Source organism: Talpa europaea (assembly GCF_964194135.1).
Source record: "Talpa europaea genome assembly, chromosome: 8".
Lineage (NCBI taxonomy): Eukaryota > Metazoa > Chordata > Mammalia > Eulipotyphla > Talpidae > Talpa > Talpa europaea.
The window spans coordinates 56,113,473-56,132,760 of record NC_140075.1 but is presented as its reverse complement, the minus strand read 5'-3'; the positions used below and the strand labels follow the sequence as shown (position 1 = coordinate 56,132,760).

The window sequence follows — 19,288 nt, the reverse complement described above, 5'->3', positions numbered from 1 at the left end:
CCATTTTTATTTTTATATAAGAACCAGGGTACAGGGCAGATGCACGGGAGGGTAAGAGGATTCACCAGAGACAGAGCGGGGAACAGAACAGACAGACTGACTGAAATACACTGCTGAGGGGAGCAGTGAGCGAGACAGGAGAGGTCTGCTTCACCATGTGGGATTCTCACCGGCCGGCCAGGATCGAACCCACGCTGCAGAGGCCATGAACAGCTTCACAGTGCAGCGCTCAACCCCCTACGCTACCAGGGAGGCCCAAAAATGGCCATTTTGGAGACACACAGGTCAGGTTTGAACATGTCTGGCACTGTTCAGACACAGCAGAGCTTGCCTGCTTAGTTCTGGCACAAGCATATTGGTGCAGAGCATACTGGACACACTGCTGGGGGTTTGGTTTTGAAACCTGAGCTGATTTTGAAACAGATCAGGTCTGAGCTCCCACTGGTACCAATTAGGCTCAAGCATGCACCAGTGTAGTCAAGTCTCAGAAACAACTGGCTTGGAAAATGGACCAATCAGGTTTTAAATATACCAATCAGGGTACCATCAGGTACCCTGAAGGGGGATGTAAGTCAAAGCTTGGAGAGGCTTCAGGGAACTTGAGAAGAAAGGCTCGACTTGTCTAAGGGGGATCAAGAAGATCTGACTCAGTTTGAAAGAAGCTTCAGAAGACGACTAGACTTCAGGTTGACTCTCTCCTGAGAGGAAATTAAGGCAGACCCTCACAGCCCTTTGAGGCCTTTGCTCAGCTGCACTCATTGGGAGTGCTGTTGGCCTATGCTCAGCTTCTCTGCGGAGCTGTGAACACTGGTGCCACGGTCCTCTGGCACCGCCTCTGAGAGCTGTCTGGTCTAGAGTCTGGCACTGCCCAACCCAGCCACAGATTGCTGTCACCTGCCACACTGTGGTGCTCCCTCACCACCACCACCACTGATGTGAGCAGTTGCCACAGATTGGCTGGATCTTGCTCTACTGCTAACCATGTGCCACCTGTTCCAGGCTCTTGACCGAGGGGCAATGCTATCTTGCACAAGCAGCTTTTGGGTTTGGACTATACTGAACACTGGACACACTCTGGGGTAGGACAGTCAGCCATCTGTGGCCTTAGAAATATTTTCTTTTTTCCCAATCACCCCTTTGTAAATAAACTGCTGTAGCTGTATCCTGAGGTTGAGCCATGCCATGGAATTGTAAGCATATGGGTGGGAACAGACCATGAGCACCTCCTAGCCTTGCTCATTTTTCACCAATATGTGATTGTTTTGCTCCATTTTTCAATTCTACAAAGTTAAGCCATGAACCTTTTTTTCATTTCTCAGAAAAAAGACTTTAAGAAAGAAGAGGTTAATACATATTTGTTCAAGCTATGTTTACGTCATCCAGAGTAATTTGAAAAATTAAGACAGAGAGCAAAGAAAATCGATTGTTTATCAACTGGAACTATTTTCAACTATGATAGTCTATTTGAACAACAACAGCAATAAAAAGGAACCATGGATTAGTTATTAGGATCAACAACCCCCAAAATTTCAAACAGTAATTAATGATATAACTTAATAATGAAAATAGATAGCTGTCTTAATCTGTTCTGGCTGCTATACAAATATCACAGAGTGGGTGGCTTATAAACAACAGAAATTTACTTTTCACAATTCTGGAGGTTGGGAAGTCTGAGCTCAAGGCACCAGTAGATTCTCCATCTGGTGAGAGCCCATTTCTGAGTTCATAGACTGCTATCTTCTTACTGTATCATCACATGCACCTGGCAGGGGGGTCTCTCTGGAGAGGTCTCTCTGGAGATCTCTTTTATAAGGTCGCTAACCCTCTCATGACCCAATTACCTCCCGAAGGCGCCACCTGCAAACACCATCACACTGTGGTTTAGTTTTCAAAACACTAGTTTGGGAAGCTGTAACATTCTACCAAAGGCAAGTACTTCTTGCATGCAAAATACATTAATTCCACCCCAATAGCTCCAAAAGTATTAACGTGTTCCAGCATTAAGTTAAAAGTCTAAGTCCAAAGCCTCATCTAAATATACTCTAAATCAGATATGGATGAGACTAAAGGAATGATTCATCCTAAGGCTCAGTTCCCCAGCCATGAATCTGTGAAGCCAAACGGGCTATGCAAAATGAGCCTGGTGGGCCAGGCATAGGACAAACATTCCCATTCCAAATAGGTAAAAAGAAAAAGAAAATAGGAATGACAGTTTCTGAGCAAATTCAAAACCCGGTGGAGAAAATTCCATTAGCTCTTAATGTTTGGGAATAATCCCCTTTGACTCAAAGCTCAGGCCTCCAAGTCCACTAGAGTAAGGGTCCTAGCCTGGCAGGCTGTCCTGCCCTCACAGCTTTAGGCTTAACTGGCCCTCACTGCAGCTCTCAGGGAGTGGCCTCCTGAGCCCACTGGAATAGCACCTGGGACAGATGAGGAGCACAGTGCCAGGGTCCAAAGAGTAAAGCCCACTGTGTGAGATCTGGGCATAAGGTTCCAGGGGCACAGGGAGTGCTCCCTCTGCTTTCTTCCATTGCCTTGGACAATAGCTCCTGTCTTCTGTCAAGTTTCTGACTGGTCTCCTTATCAAAGGTCTCTCAGTCACACCTTTACTGTTCCTTCCAGAACAGATATTCTCGTTCAAATCTTCAATATGGATTTTTTTAAATTTTTATTTTTTTAAGATTTATTTATTTATGCATATAAGAGCTGGGGTGCAGGCCAGAGGTGTAGGGGGTGAGAGGAGTCACCATAAACAGAGTGGGGAACAGAACAGACAGACTGACTGAAATACACTGTTGAGGGGAGCAGCGGGCGAGGCAGGAAAGGTCTGTCACGCCATGTGGGTCACCTCCCTGGCCGGGGATCGAACTCATGCTGCACATATTGCTTCATAGTGTTGATGAAGTGCTTTACTCCTTGTGCCAACAGGGAGGCCCCTTCAATATGGATACACTGAGAATTGTCCAAATCTTTAAGTTCTGTGTTCTGCTTCCTTTCCAATAAATAATCCATTTTAAATCATTTCTCTCTTCTTGCATTTTACCAAAAGCAGGGAAGAAAAATGAGGCTCTTCCTTCACCACTGCTTAGAAATTGCTTTAGTTAAATATGTAATTTCATTGGTTGCAGGGTTATACCCTTTTCCAACACCAGAACATGAACACAACTCAGTCAAGTTCTTTGCCAGTTTATGACAAAGACAGCCTTCCCTCAAGTTTCCAATAACACCTCCTTCATTTCTACCTAAGTTCTCATCAGAATGGCCTTCATTCTCCATATGTCTATGAACATTCTGTCCTAGGTTATTTAAGTATTCTTTGAGGAGACCGAGGCTGGCTCCACAGCTCTCCTTATTTCCTTCGGGGTGCTCATCAGAATCACCTTTAAAAGTCCATGCAAAGCAATCAGGCTTTCCCCAGCACATGCCTTCACACCCTGCCAGCCATGTCCACTGCCCAGTTCCAAGGTCACTTCCATATTTATAGATATTTGCCATGGCTAAATATCAAATATAGATATTTGTAGGTGTCCCCCTTCTCAGTACCAATTTCTATCTGAGTCCATTTGGGCTGCTTAAACAAAGTGCCAGAAACTGGATGGTGTTTAAAGCACAGAAACTTACTTCTCACTGTTCTAGGGTCCTGAAGTCTGAGATCAGGGTGCCCGCATGGTGCTTCCGGGTTGCAGACTCCTGGTTGTGTCCTCGCAGGTGGAGAGCAAAGAGCAGAAACTCTCTCTTACCCTAATGAGGGCATTAATCTGAGCCTGAGTGGCCCCACCCCCATGACTTAATCACCTCCCAAATCATCAGCTTCCAAGTACTATCACATTGGGAACTAGGTTTTAATGGATTGAGGGCGGACATAAACATTGAAACTATAATAGCTGTCTTTTCTGATCTTGAAATTATAAGTGCAATGAAGTGAGAGGAGTAAAAATGCCCAAGTGACTCCAACAAAAGGATGTTTAGACTTTGGCAAGGTTTTCTATTCATTCATTTAGTCAGTCAATCAATGAGAATTTTATTGAGCACCTACAACATACCAGGCTGTATTCCAGGAGATGGGAAAATGGTAGTGAACTAGACAAGTAAGATCCACTTTTCTGGAGCAGACATCCTAGTGGGAGACACATTGCAAAACAAGCTACTGTCTGGCCCAGAAACACAAAACCAGAACACAATCCACACATCCAAAAGAAATTAAACTGGGCAAGAATATCAAGAGTCTCCCCCAGGAAGGGTCATATACGGCAAAGACTTCTTTTCTTAACCCTCCTCTCTCCTGGACTTCTCCTATGAAAACCCTCCCTCAGGAAAGGATCCAATCAAGCCAGTCACACTTAGACACAAATAGTTGATCTATTGCTCCTCTTACAAGTGTCTGCATTTTATTACACGTGCACATGAGGAACTCATAGGTAGCAGAAGGGATTTTATGGACTTTCTCAGATTCCGGCGCATCTATTTCTAGGAAATATTTATCCTGCACCTGCTGTGTTGCAGGACAGCAGAAGGTGTGGCTGGCAGCAACAAATGGGTCATTGACTATGAAACCCACAGAGCCTGAAGGGAAGCATGCCTGACACTTTCTATTCGTCCGGCCAGATGCTCTGTCCAACCTTCGTCCCCAGCCCAGGGGCCCAGGAAGTTGGCCTTTGAGAACTGCTTCAAGGGGCATTTTTTCTTGTGTCTTTTGGTGAGTTCAGCTGAAGGGAGTCACTAACAGGAAATTTGGGGTAGAGAGTGGGCCAGGTTCTATTACCCTGAGCTCCCCCACCTGGGTGCTGGTTAGCAGTGTCGTCCTACCAAAAATGCTAGCTTCCTATTAGCAGCCCTTTTGCAGAGCTCGTCACAGCAGTAACTACTACTTTCTCAAGTCAATCTGCTCCCCTATCTCTGCAGGCACACTTAGAGGGGGCAGTTCCATCCCAGGTGGACAGCTTTCCCATTGGCCTCTCCTTGACCTCCTGTCTAAGGGGCACAGGCTGGAAGGCCAGCACTGCTGCTGGATCAGAGACTGACTCTGGCACCAGCTTCATCTTTAATTCAGGGACTCAAGAAGGACAAGTGGGCTGCTGAGTACTCCATAAATGCTACCGCCTCTCAGAACCAGAGGCAACTCACCTCCTAGTAGAACAAAGCTCAGGTGGTGATGAGAGCGACCTGAGCCCCTTGGGCACAGAAAAAAGCCTGTGACCATCTGTGGCTTACCTTTCTGTGTTCAGTGGAGGGCTGAGGGCAGACGAGCTGGAATCCAAGCAGCAAGAGGGAACTCAGGACACTGAGAAGAAAAAGAGCAACAGGCAGGACTGTGAGTGTGTTCCGGGCAGTGACCCCTGGCAGAAGCTTCTGTTTCATCATTGGAAGAAAGGGAAGAGCTCAAGCCAAGCCCTGGGATGTGACCCAGTGAAGATGTGCAGGGTCAGTCGCATGGGACAGATGGGAGGCAGCACAACGCTGAGGTCTGGGCCACAGAGTGGGCCAGATCAGGGATCACATCCAAGCAGCATTGCTAGGTCTTGTCCCTGGTAAGGCGGCAAGAGCCAGGGAAGTCAGCTTGGAGGTTTGGGGAGGACGGCATAGGAGAAGGCACCGTGCTCAGCACTGGGTATGTGTGGTGCGGCCTGGGTACTCAGGGAGGTGGTGAGGAAGGCCAAGGTAACAGTGGGGCTTCTGAGCCTGGCCAGGGAAATTGTCTGCCACCCCAGGCTTTCCTTGGCACCTTTCCGCTGCCCACCATGTCCCATAGGTCCTCCAGGGGTAGAGTTAGCTGTGTTAAGCCCAACTGTCACCAGTCCTGCTCAGGGCCTGCCATCAAATAAAAGGAAGGTGTCGCTACAGATGCCAGCTGGCCCAAGACTGCAGGCTGTGTGGGAGCACATGAAGCTGTGGAAGCGGATATTGAACTCCAGGCTGAACTCCAACTCCACCACGCACCCTGGGTGATCTGAGGGAAACTGATATCTCGGAGCCTCTAAATTCTCATCTTCTGTAAGGATCAGTGAGATGACAGGTGGAAAAGCCTGCTGCAATTAGTGCAGAGAAGTATCCTAAGTTCCTTTAATGCCCAAAGTCCCTGGATTTCAATCATCAACTGCATTATTATAAACATCCCTGCAGACAGTACACTGTCCTACTTAGCAGCTTTTTGAATCCTATTTTAGAGTTTAACCCTGAGGGCAGTTAAATAATCCAGTGGTTCTCAACCTTCCTGAGGCTTCCATCATAATCGAGAGACTTAAACAGCCCTGGTCCAAGAAAAACTCACTGTGTGAAGATGGAGATGAGGGCAGGCTGTCTGGTTGTGGGGGCTAGAGCCTGTGGAGTTTGAAAAGGTTCTTGCCACCTCCAAGTATCCCAAATCCTATCTGAACTGCCATGTTGTATGAAAACGAGCTCTGGCACCAGGGCACCCCACAGACCGGATGTCGACAGGTGCGTCAGACTGTGGGATGACAAGAGAAGCCAGGCCATAGGGTATGTAAGATGTTAAATGTGTCCTGTTGTCTTAGCATTGTTGCTAAATCCCTAAAGCTGAGACCAACGGCATTATGTACCCACACATTCCAAAGACAAAGGCTGCAAGTGCACCATCTATTTAGCATGGGAGAAGGGTACCCCAGGTCCTATACCGGGGCCCCTGGCCTGCCTGCAGCCTGTACAGGAGTGCACTGGAGCAGCGGGGTTTGTGAGTATGGAATTCCTCACAGAGGGGTTCAGGAGAGATGAGTACAGTCCTCTACTCTTCTACACAGGAGAAAAAGTTGGGGCGTTTCCCAGTGGAGTAAAGTGGGCAAACATTCAGAGAGCTTGACTGAACCCCCTGCATTTGCTGTAGAAGGACTGGTGCTGGATGATCCCCTGAAGAGTATCTAAGCCTGGCGGAGTATCTGGAAGGGTAGAGTGAAGAGAGAGGCTGGAGTGGATACAGTCTGTGTTTCTGGAGCTTACAGGGGCAGGAGAGACTGGGCTTGCCCTGTGGACTAGAAGCCCATGGAAATACACTGGGCTTAGTTGTCCAGAAAGGACCCCATCGAAGACGATCTTGCTTGCCAGGGCTAGTAAGCTCAAAAGAGAGGTGATGTGTGGTATGTATCCTTACGGTGCAGAAGTGGCCAGAAGGTCATCAAGGGTCAGTCAATATTTGCACAGCCTGCACCAGGGAACACACAGCAGGACAGGCCCTGAGAGAAGAGAACCCAGAACTAGACATCGGCCAGCCCAGAGAGAGCAACACCAGATGACAGTGGGCACCAATCCTATTGAGACCCTCATTATCCAGTTACTTCTCCCCACTGCTCCATGCAGAGAAATTGACAATGGCAGAGAGCAGGGGTCAGGGAGGAGACCTAGGAGTGTGAAAAAACCAGGAACCCCATTCTTTTCCACTATCAGGATCTGAGGCTAGATCATTTCCATTTTGGTAAGGGGAAAGAAAGAAGCTTTAAATTGGATGAGACAGACATTGTTTTGTCTGGCTGGATTTTCTTTTTAATGTAACATGTCTATACGCAAGATCCTTCAAGTAAGGAATCTATTTAGAAAGATGTAACTTGAAGATACTGGTGAAAAAAGAATGAGAGTTGGCTTATGATTTGCTGAGGGTCAAGGTCACTACCAATAAAATTTTCTATAATGGAAATGTTCTGACTGAAGAATAGAGTGCTGCTCAACATACAGAGAGTTAGTGAGGCAGGTCTAGATGCCGAAGCTACTGATGTCTTAGACTAACACCAAAAACTAGGTACTAGAAAGATAGGCATTCAACCAATAAAGCCATCTCCTTCCAAACACACATACACCTTTTTTGGACTCTCGATAATTGAAAATGTAACTGCTCATTAAACCGTGGGCCAGGAGAGCGCCCACAGTGTCTTCCAAGAGTGGGGTAGGGGCATCTACGGAGTGCTATGAACCCATGGGTGTGGATGAAGAGCGGTTAATTTCTAGTTGTTTCTTTACTGGGTCAGTTATTCCACTAAACCATGACACACATGCATCATGACTCCAGAGTCTGAGCACTTGGTTCTAAGGCCTTGGGTAAGTCACCTCTGCACCTCAGTTTCCTCATTTGTAAAAGGGGAGTAATATAACCTGCCAGGTCGAACTCTGAGGATGTAATGAGTAAGAAAGTGCATCAGGAACCCAGGCCTACAAATCGAAATCATTTGTAATGCATTCTGGCACTGTTTACTCATTTAAAAAGAAAACCAGATTGGTATGGTTTTGTTAAAAAAACAAACAGCAGCTCTATAAATGTGTTACACCTCAGCCCCACAGAGCTCTTGGCAGTCACCTGAGCCACATATTTGTAGTGCAGTCAGGAGCAGTTTTACACAGCCACTCATCCTGCCTTGCATTTCCATAACTTTCAGAGTAACTTGAGGGTGGGAGAGGGAGTGAAAGATTGGAAGAATAAAGAGTTTTAGGTTTTCTTCTGTCTCAGGGGAGCTGCATTCCAGGTTGCCAGCTCTTTCGGCAGTTCTTTCCCTCACCCTTTCAGGTGCCTGCCCAAAGCTGCCTTCCTCCCCAAGCCGCCCTGACCCTCTATGGAAGAGCCCTCTCTCCCAGCCCAGCCTTTCTTTCCCCATGCCACTTACTAGCTCACATTCTAGGTCTTTATTCATTTAAACTTTATCCCGACACCCACTGGGATATAAGTTCCATGAGATCAGGGGGTTGTTTTGTTACAACTTTATCCCCAGCACCTAGCGAAGGGTCTGCTGTGTACATAAATGTAAGAGCTACATTTATTGAATTAAATGCTTTTGCTATCTCACCAACTCGTAACATTTCAAATTAAGTGGAAATAGTGCAAATTAACATATTCCAAAATGTCCAGGGTGACTTTATGGCCTTTTGAAAGTTCTTTTATGTGGGATTCATAAAAATCAGTTGTGTTTTTGAATTTCTACATGACCCAATCGCAAAATTCACCCTCATAGGATTTATAAGCGGTGCGGCAGCAAAATATTTGTTGGTGCCTCTTGTTGCAAAAATGTATCAAAAGGTATACTTAGATGTTCAAATGCTTCTTTTTTTTCATCGATCTGGGTCCTGTAAAGCTTAAAGTGCATTGGGGTACACCATAAAATTCATTCTAGAATAAAGTCTAAGTTATTAAATAGACTCTGCTCTGAATGGGATAGAATAAATTCCCCCAAAGGGGAAATTATTCTTTAGGCTGCAGCAACAGCAGCCAGAGCAATATATAACCCCAGGGGCCAGAGGAGCCTCTGCCAAGGGCTGGAAGTTTCCCACCCCTGCTCAGTAGACTGTTTTAGGATACCCCACCCTGCTCACACATACCTATCTAATTGGCAGTCCGTCCCTGTGCCCACAACTCTTCAAAACACGGACAACCTAGCCCAAATCCTTGTTCCTCCTGACCCAATTGGAAATTAACGTTTGGGGACCGGGAGAGCATGTGTGTGTCTGTGTGTGTGCGCGCAACTCGTGTGTTATTTCACTTTGATAGTTTGCTTTGGCAAACGGCTCCCAGCTTGCAGCGTTTTGACAGATTGAAGGCTACCAGGGCCTTTGGCAAACAAATCACACACTCCTCTCCAAGTGCAGGGCGGGGGGGAGGGGACCAACATTCCTACCAAGACTTTCCGATTCACCTTGCAGTTGAAGCAACCCAACGTTTCACACCAATCAGAAAAGAGGAAGGGAAAACACACGCTCTGCCATTTACCCGGCACAAGTCTAGATTTTAAACACTCCATCATTTCATTTCCTAAAGTAGAAAATAATGCTCATTGAAATTCAGAACAAGATTTACATCATGGAACCCAGTCCGGGGCTTCTGTATTTGCCTTGGCCAACTCCTCCCCACTCCCCCCTACCCAACCATCGTCCACTCCAGAGAGAGTGGGTCACCTTCACAGCCACTGGACACCCCCAATGTCCTCAACACCACTTGAGCATATCAAGTAACAAAGCAAGGAAAATAGCCAAACAAAAACTTCACTTCTTTTCTTCTTCCATTAATAAAACCTAACAGGTATGTTGGGAGCAACCTGATCGCTAATAAAATTACAGCAACCTAACAAAAGAGAACCAAAATCTTATCGTTGACCATAAAGTCTACTTATTGTACTCTGGAGAGCAGGAATGTCTGCTAGTCCTGTCCTTCACCACGTCCAGCTCAGTGTCTGTCTTCCTCACACCAGTGAGAACAAAGGCAGCAAGGGTGAGCAATGGGTGACAAGTGAGTGACATCAGCCAGAGAGATGTGACGGTCACCCCCATGCCAAGGATTAAAAGCATTATTTCACTTAATGTCCATTCCTTCCTCTCAGGCACTTGTCTAACCCCACTTTGCATGGTGAGGAAATGGAGGCATGGAAGCTAAGTCAAGAAAGGGCACACTCACCTATAAGGTGGCTAAGCCTGATTCCGATGCCAGCATTCAGACCTGTGGGCTGCCCCTTAGCCACCATGCTCTGGGGCCTGATTAGGAGCCATCACAACTTGAAACCAAGCATGGGCCATTTTTATCACATCAGTTTTCCTCCCCATAGTGAGAGGTTGCGACTTTGCACATCTGTTTCATTTTCTGTCATTGATTATAGTCAGAAAATACCAGCTCTAATAAAACATCATTGATTCAGTCTCACTAGAGAAGGTTCTAAATTGTATAACTGAAGCTAACCATTTATTTTATTTTTATTTTTTAAAGATTTATTTATTTATTTATACAAGCACTGGGTACAGTCAGAAGGGTGGGAGGGTGAGAGAATTCACCAGAGCCAGAGCAGGAGCAGAGCAGGCAGAAGGACCGAGGTACACTGCTGAGGGGAGCAGCGGGCGGCAGGAGAGGCCTGCACACCATGTGGGACCTTCATGTGGGACCCTCCTCTGGTGGCCGGCAGCAGCCAGGGATCGAACCAACACTGCAGAGGCTGCAGGCAGCCTCGCAACCCAGTGCTCAACTGCTGCGCCACCGGGGAGGCCCCTGAAGCTAACCATTTAAATGCAAAATTTAAAAGTGCATTCTATTTATTCTCCCTATTTCTACACAGGGTATGCTGAACTTAGGTAGATTGTTTCAGGTGCCTCAGAGAGACCAATGTGAATATCAGTTTGGGCCATGGAAGGTGATGGAACAGCAGGCAGAGACCCAGAAGCCTGAGCGGCTGAGTTCAGTGAATGCTTTGCTGTCTCCTTCCTGTTGTGAGGTGTTACTCACTGTACTAAGGATGAGGCTGCATTCCTGAGTTGGCTCCTTTCTGGTCAGCTTTGCCCTCAAAACCTGTAGACCACCAAGCTGTAACCAAGTCAAGATTCAACCTGCTCTGGAAAAGTCCCGGTGGCTTTCATGGAGTAAAACCTTTCCACTTCTAGAGCATGGCATTACAGACACCGATTCTAATTGCATGTGGCTTTTATTGCTTCTTTTCAGGTTCTCAGCTTCTGCAGGCATGTGTGTTTTCTGAACCAGCTCCTCTGGGAAAGTGAGGTGTTCTGTCATAGAAGAGCTTTTTAAGACACAGCACCCTATGGTAAATCCCCCTACTCTATGGCAGTTTTCTTGAGGAAACGGCTTTTGATACACTTTGCAGTTATCAGATCCATCAGCACAGTCTTGATCCAAACTCACAGCTAATAAATAGCCAGTGACTGAAAAAAATGGAAGGGTAGAATGAAATGAGGGGAAGAAAGAAGCAGGGGAATGAGGAAATATCAGTTACTAAGGAGATGCCAAGAGCTGCTATGACAACACTTTTCATCAGTGAAGTGTTCTCTAAGTGCCTCGCAGAATTCTCTGTTGGAAAAAATGAAAGAACTAGAAAGAGGAAGACAATCCTAAAAAAATAGATTTCTAAAAGTTGGAGTCACTGGCTCTGACACTTGGGGGGCAGGGGGAGAGGGGTCAATAACAACCCACGGCATTTAGTCCACTAGGGTACACGTGGAATGGGGAGTTGGCAGCCCGGTGATCACACCTTGATACCATGGAACCCTTTTTGGTACAGAATGTTCTAGCAAATCCCACAGTCAAGTCTGAGTGATGAAGACATGGTCCAGGAGCAGGGCTATGCCAGGCAAAAAGAAAAATCAATACCGTCTGAATGCTTGCCATCATTTTATAGGTAGGGGTTTGCCAGGGCACTCTTCCAAAAACTATTTTATTTCCTCCCAGCCTCTGTGCCTAATATTCAGATGACTCCGACCAGGCTTCCCCCAAAAGATTCCCGCAGGTTCTCTCCTGGTGCACTTGTGCTCTGCCACCAGATGAGTTGTGTTCAGATAGAATCACCCATGTTCTCAAAGCTGCTTATGTCAGTTGCTTGATTATTATATAAATGATACAACTAGTCCACAAACCCACGAAATAGAGCCCAAGGAGAAAGAGTAGCTGTTGGTTGTTTCTACAAAAATGAAGCTGAATGCCTTGGAAAGACTCAATAAAGGCAAGTGGCCAAGAAAAAAAAAAAAAAAAAAACTGCTGGCAAATTAGGTGTGGATGAGACAACTGTAAATGATTGGGGTAAAAATAATAAAAATCTAGACTCATTTGACACTCAGATGGCTTTGCAAATGTCTTTAAATTCTCACTCCACTTTAAAGAAACCCAAATGGAAAACTTAGATAATGCTTATGGGTGTGGTTTGCACAAGAAAGACAATCAGGGGTGCCTGCTCAAAGAAAAGTCCTTGGCCCCACATCAGAAAAGTGGTGAGTGAATGTACATGTGTTTTAAGTTAAAAACAAACTGTTAAAGGTATGTGTCTATCATTTATATGATTTTCTGCTTTAACCCACTTTTGTAATTAACCAAGGATCCTGGTCAGAAAAGATAAATTTTCTGCTTTGTTTCTTTTACACAAAAGATAACTTAATTTGTTCATTCAATAGTCAACAAATATTTATTAAGCATCAGCTGGGTAGTGGTTTAGATGCTGGCTACACAAACTGTCCTGCTTTAGTAATACCATGAAGTTTAATATTTAGGATCCAGGCGCTGCTTTTTTGCCTCTTTTTCTTTCACCCCTCCTCTCTCTCCCGTTCCTACTCACCTTCCCTCCCTACCTGTTCCTATCCCTGCACCTTCCTTCCCCCCCTCCTCCTCAGCCCCCCACTCCCTCCTCCACCCCCTGCCCTTCCCCTTCAGCATTGGCACTGCGACACTGATGAAGGCCAGGACTCTTCTCAATTACCCTTTCTTCAGGGGGCAATCTCAGTTTTCACACATCATCGTTACTTTGGGCATTCTTTTTCATATGAGACACATTTTCTCAATCTACATCTTCCTTTCCGTATTCAGGAGCTTCTTCATTTACCCCAAGAACACCACCTTTCTCTTTTCATTTCCTCAATCCCTTTTGGTTGTGTTCTAAGTAACAGGTATTCTAAACAACCTGGCTGACAGGTATTACTGTAATATTACTTTGCTGAAGTGTCTATCAAGGAAAAAGAAAGCCTTACATTTCAGAAGACGAAAACCAGACACTTGACCTCAGGCTGTCAATCTGGAAAATCCTTACAGTGATCCAGAATGCTCCTTCCTAACAGCTAGAAGAATCACCATCTAGCTGAATCTCTCTAATTACATCTGTATTTCTTCAACAAAGACTATTCAAGATAAGCCACTTTATCTCCTGCCAATTTAAGCACTGATTTGGCATTTTCAATAGTTTTATTTTCTCTATGTTTTCATTTCAAACTTAAAATATATCATCTCTACAAAAGGACTTCTGCAGGTAAAGAAAGACTCTGACTTAGCACACTGGCACTGGGACGTTTTGCTGGCTGTCCACCCAGGTCGCCATGATCACTTGCCATCCTGCACTTAGGGAAATTTGCATTTCCTTCCACTCAGTTACCAAACAGATACATAAAGATGCAACTGTATATGCAAAAGAGGGTGCTTGATTTGGAGCAAGCCTTTAAGAAATATTAACACTGCTGTATAATTTAGTTCTTCTTCATCTCTAACTGGTAACAGGAGACAACACATACCAGCTTGGCCAACCATTTGGTTCAAATATGTTTGCCTTGCCTTGCATTTTCATCCAGGGCTTGTCCAAGGTTCAGTGACAGCCCACTAACCAGCTCTCTCAAGAGCTACAAAGCTCAGTGTCTTTTCCTCTGCTGGTTTAACTGTGGTTCTCTTTATCACTACTGACTGAGCAGGTCAGAAATACTAGAAACATTAATACTTAAAGCTTCCCTGTCTCTTTCAATGAGGGGGGAGCTGACTTTCTGTTTCTTTGTGACTAAATTTCTGCATATCGGAATTGTGAATCCCTTTTTTTTTCTTCTCAGGGAATTTCTTAGCAGTTCGCTTCTCATCTTACCCTGTTTTCTCTATAAGTAGAAAAATTCTCTAGCTTCTCCTATTGATCTCTATGCATGTGGTTGCCTTGATAAATATTTAAAAGCCCATACTGTGTGAGTGTTTTTCATCTACCAAGTTTATCAAGGACCTCTCGCTCTTAAAGTAATCATACACTTTTCCCGTGGAACATTTTGGAAAACATTCAAACAAAAGACACTGCAGGTTTCTTTTTCTTTCAGGCTAGAATACATTGACATCACCAGGAAAGAGAGATGTAAAATGGTTTATGAAGAATGAGATTTGATGGAATTCTCCAGTGGAGCTCACTCAAAGAGTCACCACCATCCTCATAACTCATGTTTTCTTTCTCCAAATTCCTACAGCAAAACACCTGGAGAAATGTCCTGCTGAGCAGCCCTGCTAACAATCTCATTCAGCAGGATCCTAGCCAGGAAGAGCAGTCAAGACTCCTGGAGTTCTGCACAGTCAGGGTAGCAAGGCCACATCTAGCTCCCAGTTATTCCATCTGCTAATTTCTAACGTGTGGGCAATTTCTCCAAATAATGCACAGCTTGGAAGCAAGCTCCCCGGGCCTCCTTGAAGGGAGATGGCTTCTATACCACAGATCAGTACAGGAGGTTAAGTTTGCGAGAGCATCAATTAAAATTCCATGACATCAAGAAAAAAGCTTCACAAAAGGACTTCTCCCAAGAAACTCCCTTTCTGTTCAGGCTGGGTGGCCACACTTTTGAGGGGCTTCAGTAATTTGGGGGGTCTTTCTGATGGCATATTTACACTTGCTTCCTATGTGGGGAGCCCACCTTTCATCACTGCTCTTTTCAATCCAGGTCAGTATGTGGCTGTGACCTACACTGCTCCATCTCCTGCTGGGCCCAAGCCTCACATAGGCTGTGGTCCTGAAGTCACCCATTGGTTTGGGCCTTTCTCACTGCCCTGTGATTTGACAGCAGGATGCCAAAGCTTCTACAAACTGGATGTATAGCTCATGATGGAAAATAGCTTTTAAATTATTTTTTTGACCATCATTTTAAAAAGCACACATGCTAATTAGGTAAGATACCAGGGTCTCCCCTGGTGGCCCAGCGGTTGAGTGCTAGGCTGCGAAGCTGCCCACAGCCTCTGCAGTGCCAGTTTGATCCCCAGCCGCAGGTGAGGGTCCCACATGGCGCGAAAGACCTCTTCTGCCGTGCCCGCTGCTCCCCTCAGCAGTGTATTTCGTCAGTCTGCCCTTTCTGTTCCCCGCTCTGGCTCTGGTGAATTCTCTCACCCTCCTGCACTTCTGACTGTACCTAGTGCTTGTATAAATAAATAAATAAATCTTTAAAAAAAAAAAAAAAAAAGGTAAGATACCAAATAGTGACCCTTGTGAGTCTTGGGCTGCCCTGTTAGTAGCTGGGTTTTGCAGAGATCTCAAGATGGAGCTTTTCCTGCCTTCTCTAACTTTCTGCCATGCTTATGGATGTGACTGAGGAAGAAGTTTGTAGCTCTGCACAGAGCTTTGGACTCCAGGCCTGCACATGTCTGTTCATGTAAAATTATATAAGTAACTGCAGACTAAAAGCTTACACACACGTACTACACTCAATTAAATGCCAGGCGTGGGCCCAAGAGCATCTGCTTGGCAAATGCTCTTGCCCTGGATAGTCGATCACATGTGGCACTCACAAATTATAGACCATTTTACTTTTTATTGTGAGTCCAGGCATTTGGATCTAATGTACAGTTATGGGGGAGGCAGGGAGGGACCACTATAAGATATCCTCAGTGATTCAAATTTGAAAAAAAAATTTCTTCCTTCCCCTCTTTGCAGATTCTGAATCAATTTATTTAAAAAGAATTCTGAGATTGCAATATGAACCATTTTTAAAGAACTGTTACCATTTTGCAGTGGATCAAGATCCTATATGGATCAAGATATTCCCTTTTTTAAAGATTTATTTTATTTATTTATGCATACAAGAGCAGGAGTGCAGGCCAGAGGCTTGGAGGGGGGTGGGTGAGATTCACCAGAGTGGGGAGCAGGACAGGCAGATATACTGAAACACACTGCTGAGGGGAGCAGCAGGTGAGACAGGAGAGGTCTGCTGCACCATGCGGGTAGCTCCCTGGCCAGGGATCAGACTCATGCTATAGTGGCTGGTGATAGCTTCATAGTGCTGAGATTTAACCCCTTGTACCATCAGGGAGGCCCCATGGATCAAGATGTTCTTAAACCCATTCAGCTAAACCAAATAGAAGGGAAACTAGACACCGAGGTTGATGTCCATGTTCTCGTCCATAAATTCTGATTTCAAACTTTGTTGTTTATCAAAACACACTCACTGATTTCATAATGTGCAATTATTACAAATTCAAACTTTTAAAACAAATTAATATTAATAAAAAAACTCACTGGCTATTTTACTTATTGAGATTTTACATAGGCTCTTGATTGAAGAATTAGTGAGTTGTCTATCAAATTCGAAAAAGTTTGAAAACAGTCACAGTGACATGGGTGACAGTTTCAGAGCACAGAGCACTTTCCCTCACTCTGCCTTTAAGGAAGGTGGCCCCCAGGAGTTAAGTTCTCTGAGCTATAAAATAGAGCTGATACTACTACCTTGTATGATTGAGATCGTGATTGAATAAGAAATGCAGATGAAAGCCACAAATATTTTGAGCAGACAGGACCAGAGAGGCTACCTTATAGAGTACGAGATCAGGGCCTCCCTGGTGGTGCAAGGGGTTAAGATGCAACCTATGAAGCTACCCGCAGCCACTGCAGCACGAGTTCGATCCCCGGCCAGGGAGCTACCCACATGGGGCAGCAGACCTCTCCTGTCTCGTGCTGCTCCCCTCAGCAATGTATTTCAGTCAATCTGCCTGTTCTGTTCCCCACTCTCTCTGGTGAATCCTATCACCCCTCATACCTCTGGCCTGTACCCCAGTTCTTGTATGCATAAATAAATAAATCTTAAAAATAAATAGAGTACTAGATCAATTAAGTCAAAGTCTATGGGGATGCAGCCAAAGGACAATATTTTTAAAGTTCTTCAGGTAATTCTATTATGCAACTATGACAAATAGCCACTAATCCAGTAACACCTTTATTTAAAAAAAAAAAAAAAAAAAAGAACTGAGATTTAAGGCCCGCCAGGAAGAAGCAGGCACAGCTTAGATGCCCTTCCGCCATGTAAGACCCAGTCCAGGCAGCTCTCACCCCAGCACACTACTGAGGTTTCAGCAGCACTTCCAAAGAGCAAACTTCCTACATCTATGTACATAGCAAGCCAAAAATATCCATGAGATGAAGGCCCTCATGGCCAGTTGCTATAAGAAACTGTATAGTAAAACTTAAATATCAAATTTCTTGTTCTCCTGTTTTCCTTTTAAAAGGTTCTCCACTTACCTGAGAGACCCCATGAAATGGGAAACCATGATGCTGTGGGTCCAGGAAAAGGCAAGAGCTCCTCCGAGATGAGGCCAACTTTCTGCAGATGGGAGTGGTATTCAGCTCCTGCAGAAGGAACAGCAGTGCTATTTTTAGCATCATTTACCAAAGAAGATTCTAGAGTCTAAAATTCGACAGCCTACATGGGTCAATGAAACCAGAAGTGAGCAAATGGAAGACATTAAAACAAAAATGCCACTGCCCAGTTATGGTTACCAGATTTCCTAACTGAAACCCGATGATGTATGAACATGAGGTACCAAATTTACAGGACACTCAACACAGTGAGCCACAGATGCTCAGTAGTTACTGTTGGTATGATGAGCTCAGATGCTCACAGAAGGGCTGGCAGTAGGCAAACCTGAGTCGGCGATCGAGCTCCATCTATGAAAGGCTACATGACCACAGGAAAGTTATTTCATGTCTGTGAGTCTTCTTTCCCCAAATGTACAATAGGCTTAAAAAATACTGCTTAGCAATAAAAAGAAATGAGGTACTGATCCAGGCTACAATAGAGATGAACCTTGAAAACTTTATACTGAGTGAAAGTGGCCAGGCACTAACGCCCCATATTGTATGAGTCCATTTACAGGAAACATGCAGAATAAGCAAATCTGCAGAGACAGAAAGTACATCAGTGGTGGCCAGGATCTGGGGATGGGGGGGCATCCCTGGTGGGCAGAAGGTTTTCTCCTGGGACAAAAAGGTGCTAAAATCAGAGCATGGTGATGGTTACTCAATCCTGTGAGTATACTAAACGCCATGCAATTGGGTACTTTTTGAGTTGGTAATGTATGGTATGTGAATTCTATCTCCATGAAAATGTTTACAAACTCTGCTTAAGAACAGCTGCAGGTTACTATGAAGATTAAATGAGTGAACATAGCAAATCTCCAGAGTGCCTAGCTTGGTGCCTGGCACAGGGTGACGCTCTATAAAAAGTAGCTCTGACAGCGATGAGGCAAGACAAGGTCAAGCAACACTTAAAATGTGTTATCACAGTACAAGCAGGAAGATAAAACCCCACAAATACCACTTTATTCAGAAGCCCTCACAAAACAGAATTTCTTCACGTTGTTAAGTGAGCCAACCGGTTCAAAGGTAAGTTATAAATAGCATCAGGAAGCCCAGGGTCATAGATTTAGTTGAAATGTAATGAAACTTGGGAAGTAAAAACATGACCCAGCCTCCTCTCCCCCCTCACCTCCTTCCAGGGGAAGACAAATAAATGAAGCAAGGTGTGCCCACAGGGTATTCTCGCTAATAAAGCCAGCATTTCCCAAGGTCATTGGCTGCTGAATTCTTCCTGGGACAGGACTTTAGATTTCCTTCTCATTAGGAAAGAGGGGTGGGGAGATAAATTACATGGAATTAAGAAAAAGCAATCATGAGAATCCGAAAAATTCCATATTCAAGGGAAAGTAGTCATGCTGTGCAAAGTTACCGCCAACCTTTTCTGGTGGTTATTAAGAAGGTAAAGCCTCTTAACTGTAATCACCCCTAATTAGCCATCAGCAAGTCATGAAATTACTCATGGTATTGAAGACCCT

At 45.0% G+C, this 19,288-nt stretch overlaps 1 protein-coding gene across 1 annotated transcript in view; it reads right to left on the bottom strand.

Annotated features, from left to right (window-relative positions):
- THSD4 (thrombospondin type 1 domain containing 4) overlaps window positions 1-17,725 on the bottom strand; it is a gene marked incomplete at its 5' end in the record, with an annotated part of 479,102 nt that extends 461,377 nt beyond the window's left edge. The window contains 2 exons of the mRNA XM_084240624.1: window positions 5,212-5,281; window positions 17,697-17,725. Coding sequence (XP_084096750.1) covers window positions 5,212-5,281; window positions 17,697-17,725 — 99 coding nt within the window. The remainder of the gene's footprint in view (window positions 1-5,211; window positions 5,282-17,696) is intronic.
- Window positions 17,726-19,288: the final 1,563 nt, after the last annotated feature.